This window comes from Lacerta agilis, chromosome 5 (assembly GCF_009819535.1).
Source record: "Lacerta agilis isolate rLacAgi1 chromosome 5, rLacAgi1.pri, whole genome shotgun sequence".
NCBI lineage: Eukaryota > Metazoa > Chordata > Lepidosauria > Squamata > Lacertidae > Lacerta > Lacerta agilis.
The window spans coordinates 7,579,240-7,604,387 of NC_046316.1; the positions used below are offsets into that span (position 1 = coordinate 7,579,240).

General features: G+C 44.5%; 2 protein-coding genes across 4 annotated transcripts in view; one reads left to right on the forward strand and one right to left on the reverse strand.

Annotated features, from left to right (window-relative positions):
* Positions 1–9,473, forward strand: part of CRACR2A (calcium release activated channel regulator 2A) — a 35,248-nt gene extending 25,775 nt beyond the window's left edge. Inside the window, exons 13-18 of the mRNA XM_033148374.1 lie at positions 18–150; positions 503–584; positions 3,129–3,243; positions 4,453–4,554; positions 7,904–7,980; positions 9,324–9,473. Of these exons, the coding sequence (XP_033004265.1) occupies positions 18–150; positions 503–584; positions 3,129–3,243; positions 4,453–4,554; positions 7,904–7,980; positions 9,324–9,414 (600 nt within the window). The 3' untranslated portion in view covers positions 9,415–9,473. The remainder of the gene's footprint in view (positions 1–17; positions 151–502; positions 585–3,128; positions 3,244–4,452; positions 4,555–7,903; positions 7,981–9,323) is intronic.
* A 7,756-nt stretch (positions 9,474–17,229) lies between these two features.
* TSC22D1 (TSC22 domain family member 1) overlaps positions 17,230–25,148 on the reverse strand; it is a 50,807-nt gene continuing 42,888 nt past the window's right edge. Inside the window, exons 1-3 of one of the 3 annotated variants that reach the window (XM_033148377.1) lie at positions 23,130–23,328; positions 22,669–22,720; positions 17,230–18,603 (exon numbers count right to left, since the gene is read on the reverse strand). In XM_033148377.1, the coding sequence (XP_033004268.1) occupies positions 18,346–18,603; positions 22,669–22,720; positions 23,130–23,257 (438 nt within the window). In that variant the 5' untranslated portion in view covers positions 23,258–23,328 and the 3' untranslated portion in view covers positions 17,230–18,345. Of the gene's footprint in view, positions 18,604–22,668; positions 22,721–23,129; positions 23,329–25,148 lie in introns of those variants that run through there. The other 2 variants (XM_033148378.1, XM_033148375.1) reach the window with 2 other exon arrangements.

Below are 25,148 nucleotides of genomic sequence, written 5' to 3' on the forward strand. Positions count from 1 at the left end.
CTTGTGTTTGTTTGAAGGATGAACAAGTGTGCTTTCCTCCAAATGGTTTATTCAAGATTGTCATCGTAGGCAATTCAAGCGTGGGGAAGACTTCCTTTTTAAGGCGTTTTTGCGAAGACCATTTTTTCCCAGGCACTGCTGCTACAGTTGGTAAGTAAGTTAAAGGAAAAAAAGAACATACAAATCACATTTGTCTGGGCCGCTCATACATATCCAGACTTGGTGAACCGCACTTATTTCCATTGTTTATACATGCCCTTTTATTTTCAGTCCTCGCTAAACTACTGGCTTTTTAAAAGATGTGTCTCATTTCTCTTACTCTTTGGAATTGTTTCCAATTATACCTTTGGTGATGTCAACTGATGGACAGGTAAATGTGGTTTGAGGGAATCGGCCTGGCAAGGCAACTTGGATTCCCTTGTGGTTCAAGACTGGCCTGCAGGCTGGAGGTCCCGCCCCCCAACACACACCTGGAGATAATCTAAGCTGTGTTCCTTTACAGGTGTGGATTACAGTGTAAAAATGGTGCCAGTGGATAACCACCAAGTACTGCTACAGTTCTGGGACACTGCTGGGCAAGAAAGGTGAGGAAATGCCTTTGCGTCCTGCTGCAACACTGGCAGGATCTGTCCTTTATTTATTCGAGCCAGGCATGGGTGTCTGCTGGAGGGCTAAATTTGGGGCAGTTGCCCATTCCTGGATGAACACACCTTAGACAAAAGACTAGAAGCAGAAGCAGCAGCAGAATCTTTATTTGCATCAGCCACTAACCATAGCAATAAAATAAAATGTACTGAGGATAGAGGTAAGAACTTAACCATAGAAAATTTGGGGGGTTTACATCAATGATCAAACAATAGATATTATTCTAATTGCCCCTGCTAGAAACCTTGATATTCTAAAAGAAAGGACACAGTAGCAATGGTTGAATGACCCAGGACAGACAATAATAGAAATAGAAATAATAGAAATAATAGAGCCAGTGTGGTGTAGTGGTTAAGAGCGGTAGACTCGTAATCTGGGGAACCGGGTTCGCGTCTCCGCTCCTCCACATGCAGCTGCTGGGTGACCTTGGGCTAGTCACACTTCTCTGAAGTCTCTCAGCCCCACTCACCTCACAGAGTGTTTGTTGTGGGGGAGGAAGGGAAAGGAGAATGTTAGCCGCTTTGAGACTCCTTCGGGTAGTGATAAAGCGGGATATCAAATCCAAACTCTTCTTCTTCTTCTTCTTCTTCTTCTTCTTCTTCTTCTTCTTCTTCTTCTTCTTCTTCTTCTTCTTCTTCTTCTTCTTCTTCTTCTTCTTCTTCTTCTTAAGAATGCAAGCCAGAACCACGAGCCACTGATTCAATACTGCCACCTCCACAGGGACATAACCGTTTTCCCAGTGGAATTTTTTGAAATCGACCCTCAAGAACAGCCGAAGGCAGTATATTCCATCTTGCGAAAGTGAAAGTGCACCTGCATTTTGGAATTGTTGAATTTTGCAAATAGGGAGCCAAAATGACTAGGTGGAAATACAAAATGGTGTGTTACGTGCAGGGTCCCCCTATGCAACTGTAATCCATTCCTGGGAAACGGTTCATAAGGCGATCATTTGCATGGCGAGCTGACAATATCCGTTGTTTCCTATGGGGGAAATTCAAACGTGTTCACAACCGAGAAGAAATGGCTTTCTCTCGTGCTGCTTTTTGTTTTCAAAAAGAGCTCGACAGAAAGGGGTGGGACGCAGGCGTCACATCCGGAGCACAAACTTTTAGAGACGTCCTGTGCAGGTGTATGTACAAAACTGGTGGCAAAAGAACAGGACCGCTGTCACCAAGAACAGGTCCGTAGTGCAGAACAGGGGCTGATGGAGGAGGAGGGAGATATTGGGGGAAGGAAACAGGGAGCAGAATCATGCTGGTCCACACACCTTCCCTTCCTATCTATGTACTGTACACCTGCAAAGGAGTTCTCTAAATATAGAGCCATGAAGACTGCGATCCAGCTGCCAAGGCACCGTAGGAAAATGTGATGTTCCTCCTGTCCCCCTCATTTTATCGGGCTGCAGAACTGGGCGCTACACCACCACCACCACTTTTCTGTCAGGTTTTCTTCCAAAATAAAATGCAGCATTAAATAAGGTCATTATTTCAAGTTCTGTGGTTTGGATATCTGAATCGGACATCCATGCTCGGATAACTGAAGGTTCGTATAAAGTGTGTTGACTTAGCGGGACCTGCGTGTATTAGCATCTGTGCTCTGAGATAGGAGCCGAAATGTGCGGACACTATTCTCATTTGCTTTCTGAGAAACCACCCTGGCCCTGCTTTTCAACAGGGCACAGATGTGACTCTTTGTATAGTCGTCTACGTTTGACCCATACAAACACACACACAAAAAAGGCATGATTGAAGGGCATATTCCAGCTACGCAAGAAGGGCAAATGCCTTTTATGACCCAGAGAGAGGCCTGGAGGCTGCCTTTGGCCCTGAGGCCTGAGGTTCCCAACCCCTACCTTACAGGTTTCAGTCCCACAGCAGGAGCGTCATGGTCTATTTAAGGCAAGGCTAGAATGAGTATAGAATGGGTTTTTGCTATGAAGTCAGTCAACAGGAAGTGTGAGGTATCCTGAAGAAACCACAGAGTCCAGGAGTAAATAAATTCACAAGTCTCATTGCACAATGAAGCTATTCTTGGCTCCTTCAAGAGGAAGGGCAAGGTGTAAATAATAACGTACCAGAAAAAGTTGAGGAGTTAAAGCAGGCACCCCCAAACTCGGCCCCTACAGCTGTTTTGGGACTACAACTCCCATCATCCCTAGCTAACAGGACCAGTGGTCAGGGATGATGGGAATTGTAGTCCCAAAACAGCTGGAGATTGGGGGTGTCTGAGTTAAAGGAGTTAAAACTCTTGCTTATCTGCTTCCTGATGGTTTCTACCTATAGCAATCCAAGAACCCTTATGCCAGGGGTGAGAAATTGAATCTGTGCTATGCCCTGCTGTGAATTGTGGTCATATCCTGAAACCTTGGGGTCACCCTGTATGGCCGTATCACCTGTTTTCTAGGCTTGTTGTTCTGTTGGCTTTACCTGCTGTATGTTTTTTGTGCCAATGACAGAAGATTCATAAAGAGAATTGATTTGCAGGTACCGCAGCATCACCAAGCAGTTCTTTCGAAAAGCTGACGGCGTGGTTGTGATGTATGACATAACAGCAAAAGAGTCATTCACAGCTGTGAAGCAGTGGTTAGTGAACATTGAGGTAAGAAGGATTGAGAGTGCGCGCACATTAGTGCTTACCCCAGCTCCAGGGATGCGGGTTGCGCTGTGGTCTGAATCACTGAGCCTCTTGGGCTTGCCAGTCAGAAGGTTGGCGGTTCGAATCCCCGCGATGGGGTGACCTCTCGTTGCTCTGTCCCAGCTCCTGCCAACCTAGCAGTTCAAAAGCACACCAGTGCAAGCAAATAAATAGGTACCACTGCGATGGAAAGGTAAACGGCGTTTCCGTGTGCTCTGGTTTCCGTCACGGTGTCCTGTTGCGCCAGAAGTGGTTTAGTCATGCTGGCCACATGACCCGGAAAGTTGTCTGTGGACAAATGTCGGCGCCCTTGGCCTGAAAGCGACATGATCGCTGCAACCCCATAGTCGCCTTTGACTGGACTTAACCGTCCAGGAGTCCTTTACCTTTACCCTGGCTCCTGCACACTTCCACTTCTCGTGTTTGAAACAGGACATTAGCCACAATCCAAGGTTATCCTGTCTCTTCTTGAGAAATGCTCCTGTTTGGTGTGCTTTCCCTCAAAAAAGCTTACATTCAGTTAGAAAACAGAAGCCACGGTTAAGCCAAGATGCGTACAATTCAGGCAGGCCTTGGGTGTGTGCATGACAGCATCAGTAATTTGGAGTTCAACATGGGGGTCATCCACACACCGCTCTCTGGTGTGAACAGCAACATAAAAAAGCAATGGAAACGCAGTGGTTTGCTTAAAACCACTAATGTGTACGTAGTCAAAATAGGGATGTGGTTGATTTCTATGCCACTTTTCATTCAAATTAATCTCAAAGTGGCTTGCAAACAATAAATCACAATAACATAATAGAACATCAAAAATACAGCACAAATCATATAAAATAATTAACAAACCTGTTAATTATCTGTAAAACACCCTTAACGAAACAGCAACTAAAACACAAGCTAAACATAACTACAGCAAGAGGCATATTATATTATTAACAAATCAATTCGGCATTTATTATCTATAAAGCAATATTATAACCACAATGTATATGATGGTTACCACCATCAAAAAGGGATGGAAAATGAAGTGTAGCACTTGGTGAGGACGAAACCTCCATTCCAATCTGGAATGTCGTGTGTACTTATTTTTGTGTCTGTTTGCAATGCTGGCTAGGAGCTTTCAATGCTTTCAGGAGAGAACCCGTATTTTAACTGCTGTTCATTATCTTATAGGAAGCAGCAGGGGAGAATATTCCTGTCCTCTTGCTTGGTAACAAAACAGATAATGAAAAAGAACGGGAAATCCCCAAGGGATTAGGAGAGCATCTAGCCAAGGTACAGTATGAAGAACATACGGTTCTAAAAACAACCAGTAATGTACATTTAACAATAAAAAACTCCGTGTTCCTCTTGGGAACAACTTCTGTGATAACAAGGTCAATGAATATTACCCATCTGTGGCATGAAGTCAAATGTTTGATTTTGTATATCTCATTAAGCTGAGGCCTTTGAAGCTATCTCATTATGATTGAAGAAGGGCTTGCTTTCACAATGTGGTGATCAAGTTACAAGGGGGGAAAATCCCTCTGAATCACACACTTGCCTGTTTCAATTAGAGCTGGTTTACTTATCCTCTTTGTGAGGGAGCACCTTTCTTTGAGTACATCGGTTTCGTGATCCTGGGTACAAGAACAGCTTTCCTTTTTACCAGAAGGCACTATAGATGGATGGGAATCTATGGGCAGCTGCAAATTTGCCCTGCGGCCCTAGAGAAGAGGAGTAAGATACTGCTCCTCATCGCTGGCACCAGCAGTTGCATCCTCCACCTTGGTTTAAAGCTGAAAGCCACAGCTCTCTCATAGTATATAAAGCTGGATACTACCAAAATTAGGGACGCGGGTGGCGCTGTGGGTTAAACCACAGAGCCTAGGGCTTGCCGATCAGAAGGTCGGCGGTTCGAATCCCTGCGACGGGGTGAGCTCCCGTTGCTCAGTCCCTGCTCCTGCCAACCTAGCAGTTCGAAAGCACGTCAAAGTGCAAGTAGATAAATAGGTACCACTCCGGCGGGAAGGTATACGGCGTTTCCGTGCGCTGCTCTGGTTCGCCAGAAGCGGCTTAGTCATGCTGGCCACATGACCCGGAAGCTGTACGCCGGCTCCCTCAGCCACTAAAGAGAGATGAGCGCCGCAACCCCAGAGTCACCCACCACTGGACCTAATGGTCAGGGGTCCATTTACCTTTACTACCAAAATTAAGCCGTGCACTACTTTTAAGCACGTCGAAGAACGAGCCCAACCGAAGTAGAACCAACTTGGCTCCTGCAAGAGGAAAAACCCAGTAGATTTTACAAACTTATCAGAATTGTTTGAGAGTGTCAACAAGCAGATAGAGGTAATCTGGTCGACATTGTGTACTTGGACTTCCGAAGAGCTTTAGACAATGTACCTCACCAAACACTCCAGAGTAAGCTTAGCAGTCAAAAATTAATAATAACACTCAGGACAAGGGTGATTCTGGTTTGAAGCCTATACAGTGGCACCTTGGTTCTCAAACTTAATCTGTTCTGGAAGTCCGTTCCAAAACCAAAGCGTTCCAAAACCAAGGCGTGATTTCCCATAGAAAGTAATACAAAATAGATTAATCCGTTCCAGACTTTTAAAAACAACTCCTAAAACAATAATTTAACATCGGTTTTACTATGTAACGAGACGATTGATCCATAAAATGAAAGCAACAGTCAACACTGTACTATAAAATAAATAAGACAGTGTTGTAGATGATAAAAATTAAACTTACATTTTTTTTCTTATCTGCACTAATGATAGTTATTGCTTGGATATTGGATATTGCTTTTATCCATCTCTGCAGTCACACAATCAATCAGTAGCTGAACTGGGTTTCACACAGTCACAAAAACAAATTTACTTCCAAAATGTTTGAAAACCAAGGCGCAGCTTTTGATTGGTGCAGGTGCCCTGGAAACAATAGCCAACAGCCGCATCAGACGGTCGGCTTCCAAAAACATCCGAAAACTGGAACACTTAACTTCCGGATTTTTGGCGTTTGGGAACCAAGGCATTTGAGAACCAAGGTGCCACTGTACCAATGATGTATTATTGATCAATGTGTCAGAAGGAGCTCTCCCCGCTCCTACACCTAAAGGTAATGTTGGGGTATTAAGATAGCCTTAAATTATGTAACTATCAGTATATAACATCTCATTATGAAAAGTGATTGTCTCAACGCAATACATGACTGCAGTGGCAAAATTATATTTTAAAAAAATCTAACCACCACGATGCAGCAATAAAGGAAGTCATAGTGGCTGTTACATAAATGCAAATATATTTTAGGGGACGGGGGATGCTTTTACAGTAGAATGAGATTCTTGAGATATGTTGTTGTTGTTCAGTCGTTCAGTTGTGTCTGACTCTTCGTGACCCCATGGACCAGAGCACGCCAGGCACGCCTATCCTTCACTGCCTCTCGTAGTTTGGCCAAACTCATGTTAGTAGCTTCGAGAACACTGTCCAACCATCTCATCCTCTGTCGTCCCCTTCTCCTTGTGCCCTCCATCTTCCCCAACATCAGGGTCTTTTCCAGGGAGTCTTCTCTTCTCATGAGGTGGCCAAAGTACTGGAGCCTCAGCTTCAGGATCTGTCCTTCTAGTGAGCACTCAGGGCTGATTTCTTTGAGAATGGATAGGTTTGATCTTCTTGCAGTCCATGGGACTCTCAAGAGTCTCCTCCAGCACCATAATTCAAAAGCATCAATTCTTCGGCGATCAGCCTTCTTGATGGTCCAGCTCTCACTTCCGTACATTACTACTGGGAAAACCATAGCTTTAACTATACGGACCTTTGTCGGCAAGGTGATGTCTTTGCTTTTTAAGATGCTGTCTAGGTTTGTCATTGCTTTTCTCCCAAGAAGCAGGCGTCTTCTAATTTCGTGACTGCTGTCACCATCTGCAGTGATCATGGAACCCAAGAAAGTGAAATCTCTCACTGCCTCCATTTCTTCCCCTTCTATTTGCCAGGAGGTGATGGGACCAGTGGCCATGATCTTAGTTTTTTTGATGTTGAGCTTCAGACCATATTTTGCGCTTTCCTCTTTCACCCTCATTAAAAGGTTCTTTAATTCCTCCTCACTTTCTGCCATCAAGGTAGTATCATCAGCATATCTGAGGTTGTTGATATTTTTTCCGGCAATCTTAATTCCGGTTTGGGATTCATCCAGTCCAGCCTTTCGCATGATGAATTCTGCATATAAGTTAAATAAGCAGGGAGACAATATACAGCCTTGTCGTACTCCTTTCCCAATTTTGAACCAATCAGTTGTTCCATATCCAGTTCTAACTGTAGCTTCTTGTCCCACATAGAGATTTCTCAGGAGACAAATGAGGTGATCCGGCACTCCCATTTCTTTAAGAACTTGCCATAGTTTGCTGTGGTCGACACAGTCAAATGCTTTTGCGTAGTCAATGAAGCAGAAGTAGATGTTTTTCTGGAACTCTCTAGCTTTCTCCATAATCCAGCGCATGTTTGCAATTTGGTCTCTGGTTATACATACCGGTATATTCTTGAGATATACTGGTATGTATAAATTTAGATTTAGTCCCCAAGGGTGCATTTAGATGCTTGTTGCTAAATGATGTGAGCAATGCTTTTTTTCTTTTCTATTATAGGATTACAATTTAATCTTCTATGAATGCAGTGCTCTGTCAGGTGACGGCATAAACAAGCCTGTCCTACACTTGGCCAGGTAAGGAAAAATGTTAAGGATGCTTTGCAAACTATGGTCCATCAAGTTCTATAAATGGGTTACAGTGAACGAGTGTGTTCATGATGTTTGAATGGTCCTGGTGTTGGCGTTTCTTCTCACACCAGGAGCTCATTGAAGATGGTTGGAGAAAACTATTATGCCACCATCAGTAGGAGAATTATATACCAAGTACATGAATAAGATTTGAAATGGGAAAAGGAGTGTGCAGCAGTGGTTGGGAAAGCCATCATTGGTGTAGCTTCTATTGAGAATTGTATATCAGAATCATTATTTGGTGATCTATGGCAAATGGTTATGAGTGTTGGTGTAACTCTTCAATGCACTCATGAGCAATATTTCATTATCTTAACTGTTTCATTGTCACTTTGAAAAGGGTTCTTAGCATGTAAGTAGCTTATAGGTAAAGGTAAAGGTACCCCTGACTGTTAGGTCCAGTCGCAGACGACTCTGGGGTTGCTGCGCTCATCTCGCTCTATAGGCCGAGGGAGCCTGCGTTTGTCCGCAGCTTCCGGGTCATGTGTCCAGCATGACTAAACCGCTTCTGGTGAACCAGAGCAGCGCATGGAAACGCCGTTTACCTTCTTGCCAGAGCGGTACCTACTTATCTACTTGCACTTTGATGTGCTTTTGAACTGCTGGGTGGGCAGGAGCTGGGACCGAGCACCCCGTTGTGGGGATTTGAACCACCGACCTTCTGATCGGCAAGCCCTCGTCTCTGTGGTTTAGACCACAGCACCACCCACGTCCCCAAGTAACTTATAGCTTAGTTTAAAAGGATAATTCATGGAAGGGAGATCCAGAGTTGTGGGGGTGGGTGGGTTTGCAGGGCCGGTTGCCCCGGGGTGCAAAATAGGTAGGGCAAAAAATTTCAACACCTGGTGCTGCCTCAATACAGCTGCATACTTCCACTTCAAACAGCTTCACCATGCAAACCAGGAAATGACCTCTCCAGAGAAATGAACAACTCTTCTTTTCATATCTCTGTGTCTGTGATCTGCTGGGTAATGTGGATGCCATTGGGCATGCATACTATGTCCAGTTCCAACCCACCCACCCTCTGTGCAACCCCGGGTGCTGGCAATCTATGCTACGCCACTGGCTAGATCTATCAATGGCTATTAACCAAGTTGGTTAACAGAACATAATATTCACGTTCATAGGTCAAGAGGTTCAGAGTCTAGAGACAAAGCACAAGGTGGTTGGGGGGGCACCCCACACTCAAGCTTTGCTCAGTGGGCTTCCTAGATGCATAGAACTAAGTGTTGTAAGCAGATGGCCCTTGAGCCAATTCAACAAATGAGTGCTTATGTTTCTTTCCGTAGGGTTTTAAAAGAACAAGAAGACAAGGTGAAGGAAAAAACTATTCAGCTACATCAAGCCTCCAAGAAGAAGACTTGTTGTGTCAAGCAGTAGGGGGTGTTTATGGCTTATGCACACTTAACTTTTGCCCTGTTCTTTCCAGCCACTGTTCCTTGGAGCATTCCGTGTGAAAACCTGCTCTTTAGTGCTCAGTCTGAGCAAATAGCAATTTGGGTTTTCTGCAGATGAATGTTTACTCTGTTTGAGTGCTAAAGAGCAGCTTTTTGCAAGGAAAGCTCTGGGACAATAAAAAAAACCAACCTGCTCAGACACAGACCTTTTAAGGAAACAGTGGGTGAAGAGTAATAATTGTGGGGTGTGAAATACAGAGCAGTCAAATACAACATTCCTAGAGTGGACATAAAAAGGGGGTGTCTGGACCAGCCATTCGGAACTTCCTGTTTCCTGCTGGGCTGGGACAAACTTCCTCTACATGTGACCAGAGGTGGGTGTGACCTCACCTGTGCAGGTAACAAAACAGCACAGGGCAGGACAGCCATATCTCTCTCTGACTCCATTCCTCAAAGAAGCAACATCTCCTTAGCCTGAGATGCTCTCTTGGCTTCCAGCCAAGAGAGGACAAAGGAACTATCTCCTTATGGGATAGATATAATAATAATAATAATAATAATAATAATAATAATAATGATGTCTATTATTTATACCCCGCCTATCTGGCTGGTTTCCCCAGCCACTCTGGGCAGCTTACAACACATCTAAAAACATAATAAAAACATCAGTCCTTTTAAAAAAGGGTAAGTGTGGATAGGCCCTACGTCCATTTTTTTCCTGTTAATAAGTAAACTTAGTCTTTTACCCTTTGCATAGAATGCCACATCTGTCGCACAGTACAGTCAGAAGCATTCACCAACAAAACATATGAAAACATCTGAAGGGCATTAGCATACTGGATTATGCTAACGGGTATTTGGTTTCTGCTGGGCTGTAAATTATTCCAAGGGAAGCCCCACTTCTGTTGGTGAGTGCTTCCTTTCGAAAACCCTTTTCTCCTACAACTTCCTGCTGGTTTCTAGTACTTACTCTCCTGCTTCCTCCTCTTCCTAGGATGCGGTTTGACATTGATAAGTTCAGGGCTTATCCTCACAGTCTTAAAATCCACCTTGCCACTGCCTGTTTCATGATGTGCCATCTCCCTTAACTGGGGGGTAAGGCCAGCTTCTTTGCCTAATCAACATTAACATGAAAAGGTGTTTTTTTTTAATCAAAAAATAAATGCATTCAGTTGCGCCATAAAACATTCGTTTGCTACATCATGGTTTCCCCTGCTTCCATACCCAACATCCTTGCTGTTTCCCAAAAGCACCTTAGCCTAATTTCGTTGTTGCTGCTGCTGCTGCTGAATTCCACGTGCAACTTTCTCTCCTCCTCGGAAGGATTTCCCTGGCAAGGAGTCCCTTTTCTCTTATTGTGGCTTACTTCCGAGTTGGGAGTGCCTGATTGAGTTGCTAGCACACCAGGCACAATGCCCTCTCCTCTCTCCATAGTCTTTCAAAGTGCAAAAGCTTTGCTGCCCTCTCGTTGCTTCAGTGTGTGTTGGCAGGCAGCCTCCATGTTCCCCAGCAGCAGTGCTGTCAAGTATCCCGTTTTCCCCGGGATTCTCCCTTATTTCAAGCAGTTTCCCGCTGCTCTCCCTTATTTTTTATTTCCCTTAAATATCCCGTTTTTAATGGAAGCAGCTCCTCCCCTGCTGGCCAGGGACTGGGTGGGAAGACCTCGCCTACTTGGAGAGAAAAGCCTCAGCCCTCAAAGCAAGTGGGAGCCGTTTCCTGTGCTTACAGGGGGGTGTATTCCTCCCCCTGCATCAGCCCCTATCCGTTGCCGCCGAGCCCCTCAGCCGGCCAATAGGGTTAGCTGGAGGGCGGAGCCTGGCTGCCTTTGAGCAGCTGCTGCTTCCTGTCCTGTTTTGATGGGATCAGACAAGAAGACGATGGGGCTCCATTGCACGGAGCACATGGCTGCCCTCCTCTTTGCTGGCTGCCCTCCTCTTTGCTCGGCTCCGAGCCCGAGCCCGCTTGGAGTTTACATTGCTGCTCCGCCCACTTTTGCTTCTGGCCCCGCCCACCACTGACATGTGACTGTCCCCAGGATAGGTGAGACTGCTGATCCCTATTTTCAAATCCAAAACTTGACAGCTATGCCCAGCAGCCCAGGAAGTTTGCATGCAAGAGCCAAGCTGGTAGCAAGCAAGCAAGCAAGCTTTTGTACTGGATAGGATTTACTCTTGAGGAGGAGGAGGAAGTGCCAAGTGAGCCATACCCCTTCAAAACCACATCATTCATGTTGGTGGCAAGTAGGGTTTGGGAAAGTGAAAAGCCCAAAGTTGTTGGGTTACTTTCTTTGAAAAATCTCTATTTTAAAAAAATTGAAGTTTTTGAGCTATTTTTAAGGGGAAACGACACAGCTGACGGGGTTGCCTATGCCCAGATTTCCCTGGACATTTAAGCAATTTGTGCCCAGACACTGCTTCTGACAGCTGATTGCCGGCTATGTCCAGGAGAGTCTCGACATATCGCCACCCTAGTGGCTAGGGGTAAAATAGGTACAGTATATAGAAAAGAGAATTCCTGGATGCAAAGATTCAGATTTGGGGCAAGTACTCTTTGGTGAGAGAACCCCAGAAGAGATTTAATTGCTTTGTGATTATTCCAGATGAATAGAAACCTTTTCCATTTTGTTAGCTGATCGGATCATTTGTTGTTTGATTTAGAATATTCTGAAATGAAATTCATTTGGGAAATAAAGCTTTTAACTGCTGAAATGAAAGAAGAGTTTTAAACATAAATTCATTGCAAAGTTGTTCATAATTATATTTATTATATTTATATGAATATTGAGACAAAAAGAAATGAGTATGTTTTGATAAAAAATATATTATTTGTTCCATTTTATTTAGTTTTTGTAATTATTTTAAATAATGTAATCCAATCACCTCTGTTTTTCTCCATTTCCCTAACTACTATAAAAAGATCAAGGCTGTTTCTGTATTAGATTGATTCACTTTAACAATTGTGGCTGCAATTATCTGCCCAGAAAGACAGATAAGATTCCCCCCCCCCGTTTTCTTCCAAAGGCTTTGTTTATATTTTTCTTTTAAAAAAATAAACATTTTAAATTATGAAATATTTTATGATGATGAATAACATGTTTAGCACACTGTGTTCACATATTTACTCTCCCAAAATGATTTCTGTGTAGCAGGAATACTTTTGTATGATACCGTGTACAGTCTCGCATCATTACAGTTCCTACACCAAATCAATATGGAATGGTAGAGAAGTTTGTTGAAAGCCAGGCTTTTAGAAGTCCATGATAAACATGATGACAAGTATGAAGAAACAGAAACTGACAGGAGCTCAGAAAACGAGACTGACTGAATTTCATGTCATATTCACGTTGATGGTTTCTTCTTTTGACCCTCCTCCCCGCGACAGGGTGAGCTCCCGTTGCTCGGTCCTAGCTCCTGCCAACATAGCAGTTTGAAAGCACGTCAAAGTGCAAGTAGATAAATAGGTACCGCTCCGGCGGGAAGGTATACGGCGTTTCCGTGCGCTGCTCCCGTTTCACCGGAAGCGGCTTAGTCATGCTGGCCACATGACCAGGAAGCTGTATGCTGGCTCCCTTGGCCAGCACAGTGGTACCTCAGGCTACAGACGCTTCAGGTTACGGACTCTGCTAACCCAGAAATAACGCTTCAGGTTAAGAACTTTGCTTCAGGATGAGAACAGAAATCGCGTGGCGGCGCAGTGGGAGGCCCCATTAGCTAAAGTGGTGCTTCAGGTTAAGAACAGTTTCAGGTTAAGAACGGACCTCCGGAACGAATTAAGTGCTTAACCAGAGGTACCACTGTAAGGAGAGATGAGCGCCGCAACCCCAGAGTCGTCCGCGACTGGACCCTTAGGCCTAAAGTAGGAAAGCCAAAGAGATGCTAGGTTCTTACAGTCCATCTGCTCGTTACAGAGCCACTTCCTCATCCACATGAGGACGTCTCCCCTTATTCCATAACTACTAAGCTTTACACTTTGTCGAAACCTTTTTGGAAGTCCAAGAATACCGCGAACGCTGCCTCCATCTTCAGGCTTGTTGACTCTCAAATAGGTTAGTGAGACAGGACTTGTTCTTGCAGCAGCTTTGCCTGTTCCATGTCAGCAAGGCTTGCTCAATATGCTTGGCTATTTTATCGGGCAGTGCTTCCCACCAGTTTTTTCCCCTGAAATGGATATTAAGGCAGGGGTTGTCAACCTGGTCCCTACCACCCACTAGTGGGTGTTTCAGGATTCTAGGTGGGTGGTAGGGGGTTCCACGGCACAAGCTGAATCCTCCTTCCATCGAGCACTGGTGGGCGGTAAGGAAATTTTACCATCAAGAAAGATACATTAGTGGGCAGTAGGTATAAAAAGGTTGACTATCCCTGTAACTAGCCTGTAATTTCCAGGACCCCCTGTATCACTCTCTAAAATAATGGTTCCAGTTACAGGTAGGTAGCCGTGTTGGTCTGCCATAGTCAAAACAAAATAAAATAAAAAATTCCTTCCAGTAGCACCTTAGAGACCAACTAAGTTTGTTCTTGGTATGAGCTTTCGTGTGCATGCACACGAAAGCTCATACCAAGAACAAACTTAGTTGGTCTCTAAGGTGCTACTGGAAGGAATTTTTTATTTTATTTTAAAATAATTGTGTTACCTTGGCCACTTTACAGCTATCAGATGCTGTACATATAACACAGAGGCTGATCATAGGAACACGTTACATATTTTTGTTAGAAGATCGGCAATTTCGCATTTGAATTCTCAGGTGGATGCTCCCTGGGACCACCAACCAGTTTTATTTTGCCAGATTGTTGTTGTTGTTTTGGCGCTTTTCACAATTTTTGGAATTTCAATTTCCCCTGACTCATTTTCACATTTTTTTCTGATTTTTTTTTACCTGTAGGTCACAATTTTTTTGCTATGTTGGAGAATTTTTTATTCTCCTGATGATTCTTCACTCACTTTTTTTGCAATTTTTCGTTTTGGGGTCATTGTTTATTGTGTTTTTCACAGTTTATCGAGTTCTTGTTTTTCCAGATTGGCAGGTCACTATTTTCCTTTTTTACTTTTTTTTTGGGGGGGGGGAACTGATTCTTCAGACCATTTTTCACATTTTTTTTTGGATTTGCCCCTCCCCAACATGTGGGTCAGTATTTGGGGTGTTTTAAACTTTTTTTGGAATTCTTGTTTTTCCTAGTCACAAATTTTTGCGTTTGGGGCTTTAATTCCACCCCCCCCCCCCCGGTCTTATGAGTTTTTCACATTTTGAGAATTTTTTCAGTTTTTTCTGACCCGCACATGCATTCCCAACAAACAAATACAGAGAAAACAAACATTGCTATTTCATTGGTTCTATTGATGTTTGTTTCTATGTCAGTTCCTATCAGGCCTCTCAAGTCTGAAAATAGAGGGAGGCACTTTTCTGGTTATTAGGCAGCCAGATATGGGAAAAAGTCAAGACTGCAATGTGAAGTCTTCGTTTATTCAGCTCCCAGATGATGTATTTTAATGTATAGATGTGAATCCTCTGCATCTGGGTTGTCTCATGAAACAAGGAAGGACTTGATATCCTGATTTTCCATTTCCAAATCAACCAATGTATTTTAAATCACCATATGAATAACATCACGGAGACCTTGGACATAAATACATTTGCATGGAAATAAGGGCTACAGATTCTAGCAGAAGACTTTTTTCAAATTTGACTTGTGGTTCTGCTGCTTGTGCACTTATGAGTGTAAGAATGTAATTATGACAACCATAAATTGATTATTTAGGCCAGTGCATTCTCTTTTGACTCTCTACTCTAGCCAGTTAATGAAATAATCTTATTGTCTGCAGGTCCTTAGGACAGACTGCTGCTACTATTTTTGAAACTGGTCTACCCTTAATCCACTTAGCCAGTCAAAACCTCACCCTCTTTTGTTCAGACAGTTTATGAGTTTACAACCTTCGTGTATATCTCTTCCTTCCCTTCTGAAACCAAAAACATTGCAAAAGTCATATAGTGGCTATCAAATTGTTCTGTTATTTAAAGGCTTAAAAGGATCCACCTATTTATTTAGTGGTGGGAAGAACCAGCTTTTAGCTTTTTCAACTGACTCACCTTCTAACTGCTGCCACCAAATATCTGAACTTGGTTTTTTTTGCCAACACCATCCAGGTTAGACCGAGTACAAAACCAGCCAAATTTGTATAATTAAATAAAAGTAACAATATATCCTCTATTAATTATAAAGATCTGCTAAGGCGAGTTCAGTTTGATACGGTTTCTTTAAAGCTTACAGGTGAAACTCGAAAAATTAGAATATCATGGAAAAGTCCATTTACGTAAGCAATTGTTTCCATTAGCTACTGGAGTTTAATATATGAGATAGACTCATGACATGCAAAGCAAGATATGTCAAGCCTTTGCTTGTTATAATTGTGATAATTATGGCGCACAGCTGATGAAAACCCCAAAGTTGAAATTGTTAATTTGGGGTTCTCATCAGCTGTACGCCATAATCATCACAATTATAACAAATAAAGGCTTGACACATCTTGCTTTGCATGTCATGAGTCTGTCTCATACATTAGTTTCACCTTTTAAGTTGAATTACTGAAAGAAATGAACCTTTCCACGATATTCTAATTTTTCGAGTTTCACCTGTATTGTAGTAAGGTCCCTGTTGCACACAATAATCCCTGTGCTATTCAATAGTGGAGCTAACCTAGTCTAGTTCTGCAACCTCTTTTCAACAGTGGCCCATCAATATGACTCTGGGAGCTCATGAGCAGCAAGTAGAAGTCACAACCTCGTTCATCTCTTTGTTTCAGTATCAGAGACATTGCTTCTGTATGTATCGTTTCCATTCAGTTATTGCAGCCCACGACAGACCAATCCTGCATGAATTTTGTTGCTTTTGTTCACAAGATGTGACAAGTCTTTTGTCACATCCACTGTCACATCACGCAATAATGAAGTCCATCAGTTAATTATGCAGGTATTTCGTTTATTCTGTTCTAAACAGCTGAAACAATTTGATGCCTACAAACCTATTGAGGGTTGTTCTGGGTTTTTTAATTTTTTTAAATAACTATTACTGTTTTTATTGTTATCTAAGAGAGGATGTTTGTGTTATAGATCTCATTAGATGCATAATCTAATGAGATTATGACAGATACATAAGGAACTAAGGCTGAGAGCTAGTGTCCGAGAGCAAATGTTTATGGATTTTGTGCTGCATATTAGTCTCCAGTTTGAAACTCGGCTCACCTACTCCCTGGGTGACCTTTAGCATGCAACTCTCTAGCACCAGCTGAAATATGGGGCAAGAATAATACTGATCTACCTTACAGGATTTACACCTTTGAAGACATAAATGCTAAGCAATATTATTTCAGTGAGCTGAAATCCAATCCATCTCTAAATGATCTGTTCAGGAAACGGCAGCCACAACTTCACTTTCCATGCTACTATGGACAAACATGCCATTAGTCACAAGGCAATGTAGCTAGTTGGTTGCTAAGGAACGACTGCTGTTGTTGATCATTCACCAGCCAAACAAGGAGCCTTCAGCTTAAGAAACACAGCAGAAGACAGTCATATTCTGTGTAGGAATGAGCTGCCTTTTACACCCCGACTTAAGAGGGCAGGATTAGTAACATCCTGGCCCCCACCAACACCCTTGTGGTTTATAAAAGGAAAATATTAAAAAAAAAAACCTTCACTCTTGAAATAAATTAACCCCCACCGTACATATTTCAAAATGTCAAAACCAAAAGGCTGCAGGATTTCACCCGGAGGCAGAAGTGGAAACAATTCTCCTCGACCCACAGCTTCTAAATCAATGTTTTATGCTTTATTGGAAGTTGAGAAGTGCAACAGTTAAATATACTGACATTTTACAATTTTCCTTTTCCCTCTCAAGGACATGCACAGGAACATATGCATAGTACTATACAGATCATATGCAAAAAAAGACTGAGTGAGAAACTGTTTTTGATTTTGTGAATTGATTCCCTCTGAATGAAACTGAATTGTGGTGAACAGAGTTTGATTTCAAGGTATTCGGCTCCAAGGAAATGTTCAAAACTTACATAAACAGCATCAGCCAATTTCTGAAGAGCTGAATAGGTGCAAATCTTATTCACGCAGCATCAAAAATAAAATAAAAAAACCCTATCCAAACTTGTTCAGTTCATTCTTTAAATTCACACTGTACAACTTAATGAGTAGTTACAGTTCCTATTTTACAAAGTAATTACACTAAATACACAAATATACATGAAGCAAATAAGCCTTCATTTTTTTAATGATCCTGTGTCACAATGATGTGCCACCTACCTGCTCTCCTCCTAGAAATACAACTTTTTGCACCCATCCTTGGCTACAGAAAACAATGAGTGCATTTATCTGCATTTTAAGGTTGCAGGCGTCGAAAGCCAAAATATCCTCGTCTCCCGCAGTCCTTTTTTTAATCAGTCCTTACTTTGGCTTCTTTGTTGAATGCTGGAGAATGGGTCTTCACCCCATTACCCCAGCGGTTTTTCTTCATATCTCCACGATTAACAGCACTCGCATTCACTGCAGCGCCACATGGAAAAGTCTTAAGGGTAAAGACTTTAGGCACACGGATCCATGTGTCTTAGCAGCCAACCAGCCACCTGTGCAAGCCACTCACGTCCCCAGTGCATTTGTGCTAATTCCCTGAACATTTGCGAGACACTCCCCCACTCAACTTAAAAAATATATATAAAAAAAGAAAGCTCAACTCTCTCATTCCCGATGGACAGCTAAACACAGGAAAAGAAAACATTCTGTGGCTAGGAATGCAGGGGCACGGAAGAGTCTTCATGACTGGGGAACAGCATGCAGGGTGGAATAGGCAACGTTGGATTCCTGGCAGTCCCGCCATGGCAGAGTCCAGAAACCTTCTGCCCGAGACACTGCAGACTATGCCGACGGTCCGGAGCCTTGTGATGATGGCTGGGAAGGCTGCGGAGTTGTCCCTTGCGGCTGGGAGGATGCAGGCGATGGACTCGTCTGCAGCTGTGCTTGGAACTGGGCCAGCTGCTCTGGACTGGCCAGCGTCTTCAGAAGGTTGTTTTCCTGCTCCAGTTGGTTGTTCTTCTCAATCAGCTCTTTGATCTGCTCTTTGAGAACCTCCACTTCCTCTCTTACGGCATACATCAAATGACTCTTTACGAGATCCTGGAGAGAGTAAAAGAGAATATCAGGACTGGAGGAGACCGAGAGGTGATACGAAAGCCATCTTCCCATATCTGAAAGGCTGCCACATGGAAGACAGAGCACGTTTGTTCCCTGCTGCTACAGAAGGTAGGATTCCAGTGGTAAGAAAGGAGATTCTGCCTGAACACCAGGGAGAACTTTCTGACAGTAAAAGCAGTCTGGCAGAGGAATGGATGACCTCGGAAGGTGGTGGGCTCTCCTTCATTTGGCCTTTTTTTTTTTTTTGAGCTGTGATCCCTGCATTGCAGGGGGGATCGGACTAGAAGACCCATGGGGGTCCCTTCCAACTCAACACTTCTGTTGACTCCAGGAAGGGAAAGTGCATCGAGGCAAAACGGAATGGCAAGCAATTCTCATATGCATGCCAGAACATCACTCAACAGTTTCGTCCACATTCCATCTGTTGAATCTTCCATGGAATGCTCATGTATGGAAGGTTTTAGTGCAGACTCAGTTAAAATAAGATTTAAAAAAATTCAGAGCCTGTAAACGTACTGATGGTTATGTTTTAGCAGAAGTGAAAAACATAAACCGGAACTGAGCCCAGCCGGAAGAAAGACGGACTCACGTGCATGTACACATGACACCTGTAGGATAGAGTCAGCGGGCATAGGAGGAATTAAGTCACCTTTCCTCTTGCTCTCTTAGCTGTGCCATCGTTTAGGGTCCTGTTATCTCAAGGAGTGCTGAGTGGGAACCATGAACTTCCCAATATAGGGTAGTATTCAACTATCATATCCCATCAATGCAAGGACTGCCGCTTTCGTAAGGGGACTTCCCCTTTGCTCCTAATGCACATCTTCCCAAACCTGCTCTTGGAGGTTGTAGGAACCCTCAGAAACAATTTAGTGGGGCACGCATGGTGGTGGGGAGCCCCACTCCACAAATGGAAATCCTTGCTCTGTGTCCCCCCCCCCACCCATTGTGTTTGTTCAGGTATCTATGTGCAACCCTGGATGGGTTGCAGGCAGCTGACTACTTTGTGAAGGAAAGGAGCTCACTAGCATGGCAGTTTGTCTGCACAAACAAGGTAAGGAGCAGCTGAATATATCTTACAAATATCTAAGTAGCAGGTAAATATATGTAAAACACTGCATTCGAAAGTTCACATTCCTGGAAAAGGACCAGGAAATGGCGACGCCACCATTAGATACATCTAATATTTCTTGTTATTTCATAACAAGATACAAGGGATACAAAAGAATCAATGTCTCAGACTGTTGAGAAAAATGGAAGCAAGCTGTTCAGTTATTTTTACAGGAGTAATTTGTTTTAAATGTGCTGGTGGGAGGGAGGAAATTGGTTTATTTTTGTTTTTATTATATTCTTTGCGTTCTCATTTTGTATTTCTATGACGTGAACTGCGCTGTGATCTTCATGTAACGGGCAGTATACAAATTTTAATAATAATAATATTAATAAATATTGCTGTACCAGACACAGATTCAGCAAGGGGCTCGGGCTCCTGAATTTTAGCAAAATATCAAACGGCAGGCCTCTAGCCCTTGCAGAATTAAATTTGCAAAGCAAAATGTGCAGGCACCACGAAAAGCAATTGTTTTGTGAGATGTGAACCTGTTCCCGCCTTTCAGCATCCACACATAAGCAAAAGACAGGAGGAGGTTGTGCTCTTTCTCACATTTTATTTCATGCAAAAAAAATGTTATACCCCCCCCAGCCCCACTGCCTGTATATAACCCAAATTTGGGAGGGGGGATACTATGATTTAAAAAGATACTGTGGTTAAGAGGTACCAAGTGAGGTATATAGGATTGCTGTGGGGATTAAATGAGTGGGGGAAACCTAGTATAGCATAGCATAGCATAGCATAGCATAGCATAGCATAGCATAGCATAGCATAGCATAGTGAAATCTTCTTCTTGTGTTTTAGCCAGCTTCTTGGATTTTGTTTTTAGGAAATGCAGTTTGGTTATGTTTATTCTTTTAACAGCCACAGAAGCTTTTTCACCTATGGGACAAAATAGGGGGATCAAAAAAGCCCAAATCCTTTTTGCTCATGGAAAAATAAAAGTGTGGCTGCTTGAACTGGGCTGTATTTCAGTGTTGCAGTTATTACGATGCACATGATGGTTGAGGTTATTTATGTACTGCTTGCTTTTAACGATTTCAATCTGAATTTGGTTTAAATCACTTAGATTTGCCCTCCATGTGAAATATCCCAGCCATGGAATGTAGCGCTGGCAGCCCGAGATCAATACTGTAGATCAATTGGCAGTATTGTAGATCAAGACCCACAGTAACAAATGTGGTTTATAGGTCATTAGATCCGAGTTATTTGCTTCTATTAAGATTGGCAATGAGCAGCAGGGCTCTTTTGCTGCCAATAGCAACATCCAATAATAATAATAATAATAATAATAATAATAATAATTTATTTATATCCCTCCCATCTGGCTGGGTTTCCCCAGCCACTCTGGGCGGCTTCCAACAGAATGTTAAAATACATTAATCTATTAAACATTAAAAGCTTCCCTAAACAGGGCTGCTTTCAGACGTCTTCTAAAAGTCTGGTAGTTGTTTTTCTCTTTGACATCTGGTGGGAGGGTGTTCCACAGGGCCCTTTTAAAATGTGTTTTTTTTGTGGTGGGGCCCATTGGGTTTTTATTTTTATTATGTGTTTTGTGGTTTTATACCTTGATTTTATTCAGTGAACTGTTCTGAGACCCCTGGGTATAGGGCATATAAATTCAGTAAATAACAATAATAGTCGTGCAGCAGCAAAAATTCAACAGGTGCAGCAGTTCCCTAGTATGGAAATACAATTGCGGGAAACTCTTCACCAGTTGATATTCCTGTCTTATCAGATGTCTTGCTACCTGGATGTGCAGCACACGATTCATTTTGGGGCCCTCCTTACCACCAGCAAAAGCAAGAGATCAATTTACGCATAACCCCCAAACCTTTGCATGTTTTAGGCAAATCTGTGTGTGCAAGCAGGCAGAAAAAAATACTGTTGGCATCCCTGAGCTCGCCCTGCCAGTCTTATTTGCCTCTTCTCCCCCCCCCCTCTTGATGGCTCTGATTTTGAGACAGATCCACTCTCTCCAGGCATGGCCTGCAGCGGCAGCTGCTCTTGCATGCTTGCAGTGGCTCTGCAGCAGAGGGGGCTCTCCATCACCTCTGCAGCAGCAGCAGCAGTCCTTGCCTGCCTGCCTGCGCTGCTGCTCTCTTCCAACTCTGCCTGCATCCCCAAGCCCCGCCTCCTTGGAGCACCGGCTGCAGCTGGCTGCTTCTTAAAGGGCAGGGTTGATTGCCGCATTCCCCTCCCCACCAGCCCCCCCCTCGCTGACGTCAGGCCAACCAGAGGAGCCCGCCCAGATTCGGAGCCTCAGCCAATCCGAAGCCCCGGGTTATTTATAGCCACGAGTTATAGTTCAGTTTGCCTAGCAACAGAGGAGGAGGAGGAGAGGAGAGGGAGACGGTGAGGATCCCGTGAGAACAGCTCCGCGCAGTTCTCCAGCAACAAAGCCCAAAGGCGGGGGGGGGGGGGGCTGGATGTCTCCGAAGGAAAAGGTACCTGAGCGTGTGCTGTGTGTATTTATTTAAGCATAAAACCAGGGGCTTTCCCGCAGAGAGCCAGCCCGATCCTCTCCTCCGCCTGCTTGGGGTTTTGCTGCCCTCTCCAAAAAAAAAAAAAAAAAAACACGGGGGGGGGGAGGGCCTCGATCCCTGAACAATGATCGCGATTCCTAGCCCACCTACCTGCCCGTGTCCCTCCATCCCCCAGCATTTAAGCACGACGCCGTGGCCCTAAGCGACATGGAGAGAGGCAGGAAACGAGGCGCCCTCCCCGGCTTGCAGGCGCGGCCAACTGACCCCCACTTTTAAGTGCGCGCTCCGTTCCGCCGCCTTGGATGCAGCCCGGCAGAAAAAGCAGCCAGCAGCGGCTGCAGCCTCCCCGCTCCTCTCCTTCCTTCCCTCCCTCTCTTTCCCGTCTCTCGCGCCCGCCCCCGCCCCCGCCCCGCCCGCCGCCGCCGCCGCCACATTCCTCGGACGGGGACATACCATGGCTTGCTCGATTTTGTTGTCGATCGCTACGACGCTCGCACCGGAGGAGCTGCAAGACACAAGCGAGAAAGGGAGAAAGGAGCGCGTTAGCAAGCGGCCGAAAATAATCAGCAGCATCGCGCGCACGGCCAGCCGACGTTTCCAACAAACACCCCCCCCTCGGTCCGCCCCGCCACCCCCATCTCCCACTAAACCAGGAAGATGGCCTCGGGATTACATAATGCGGTGAACTGCAGCGCTCGGTGCCGGCGCAAACCCGGAGGTGTCACGCCAGATCTCTCTCGCCCGGAGGACAAAAGGAGCCACCGACACCGCTGCAAAAAAACAAAACAAAACACTCCCGCAATCCGGGTGGGGTGGGGGTGGGGAGAAGTGATGGAAAGCGATCTGCGACCCCCCCCCCCCGCCCCAAATCCCGGCTAGTGCACAACACATAAACACCCGGGCGCACGATTTACCTACTGTCGAGCCTCAGGGCAGAGCTGTCGGTGCCCAGCAGCGATGATAAGAAAGAAATGGAGAAGTGCCTGAGCTGGTAGACGCCTAGATCCATCGCCACCTGCGCCTTACACCATTGGGCAGTCATGCAATGGCAGAAAAAGGGAGGGGGTGGGGGCCAATAATAATAATAATAATAATAATCCTCGGCCGGGCTTCTGAAGCGCCGCAACCCGGGGACAAAAAAGGGGGGGCAAAGTCTGGGCAGTAGGAGAAAGGGCGAAGGGAACCCGGAGATGCAGCTGCGTAAAAGCAAGCGCCTTCTCGTCCTTCTCCTCCGTGTAAGCAGCGCTGCTTCCCTGCCTGCTCCGCCGATGGAAAACCTGGCGGGGGCTCCGGGCTCATTGCATAATACATGCAAAAGGAGCCGGCGCCCATTGGCGGCCTGGCCGCTTGGGCCCCGCCCCCCCCCCCGCCCGACTTGCCACAACAGCCTCGCTGGAACCGTCAGAAGCCAGTTTGGGCAGGAGCCAAGGCGGTGCGCGGAAACGTCAGAGGGGAAAAGGCAAGGGGCGCGCAGAAAGGAGCCCCGTCTCCTCCGGGGCGCTCTCCAGATCCCCCTGCCTGCGTAAAGAGGCGCTCCCCGTGCCTATAAAAATAACACACGCCGCTTTGGGGTGCGATTTTTCTTTTTTTAAAAAAATAAAAATAAAAATCTCTCTTGCATTGCTCCAGAGGCTTGTTATTGCGTTGCTGTGGCAGCCCCTCCCATAGCGCCACCTAATGACACATAAAAGGCGAAGGTGGGGTGGGGTGGGGGAAATGACTAATATTACTTTGAAAGGGACTTGCTAGCCAAGTCTGCCAGTGCCTCCTTTGCATGGAAAGTGGTTGCTACTCCTTCTATGGTATCTATTTGTTAATTTGTTTATTTTTGTCTCTCTTCATCTCTGGATTGTAGGGCACCCCTTTATGACTAACATGCGCTGCTCTGCATAAATTTTCATAGGGCAGAACGGAGAGTTGCAAAAAAGGAAGCGTAACTTGATTATCAGGTGTCTCCGTAAGACCCCAGCAAATTTTTTATACACACTGTGTCATTCTAATGAAGCAAAACAGTGGGTCCAGTGTGCACCCAGGATTATTCTCCTATCGGTTCCAGTCATATGATCCACTCCCGGCAGGAGCAGCCAATTGTTTTTGCCAACCTTTTGCCTTCTCTAGATGTTGCTGGAATACAACTCCCATCTTTCTATGCTGGCTAGGCCTGATGGGAGTTGAAGTCCAACAGCTTCTGGAGAAAGTACCTGTAACAAAACAAAACAAAAGTTAAAGAAGTGCACAGGCTTGAAGACTTCTAGCAACTGCTAGAAGAGTAAAGCTGTTATTAGCCAATCTATTCAGAATACCCACACCATACTTGTATGTGTGCAGCTCTCTATCACCATGTTATTAATGTCTGCGGCTCTCGTTTGCTCTGCTGCCCATGAAAATTTTAGCAATATATTCCTGATTTCCCACGCACAAGAACATGCCAAATGTTTTCATCAAGTTTGTCTTCAAAGGTTAAGTCTCCTTCCAACTCCTGCAAATTTTCTGTTTGTACGTTGGAGATTAAACGACATACGCTTTAATCTATAGCTCCACAGTACACGTGTATTGCATCCATATATATTTTGTACAAAGGCCTTTTGTAGCCTTCTAGACGTTGGACTCTTAAAAGTCTGATGAGCCCCAGGCAGCATGGCCAGTAGTCAGAGATGATAGCAACTGGAGGGCACCCGTTTTCCCCATCTCTGCCTTAGAAAGAGATTCAGCCGAAAAGAAGAAAAAGGATTAAATGGCAATATGATGAGAGAGCATTTACTTCAACAACAATCTTTCTATGGATTGGGAATAAGATTTACAGTTTAGGGGCAGGTGGCCCAGGCAAGCATTTAAAGGAGGGTAGAAATATGCTTCAGAGAGCAGTTTGGTTTCAGGCAATGGGTGGGTGGGTGGGGTGAGCTAGGAGGAGAGGGAGAGGAGAGGATTGAGCA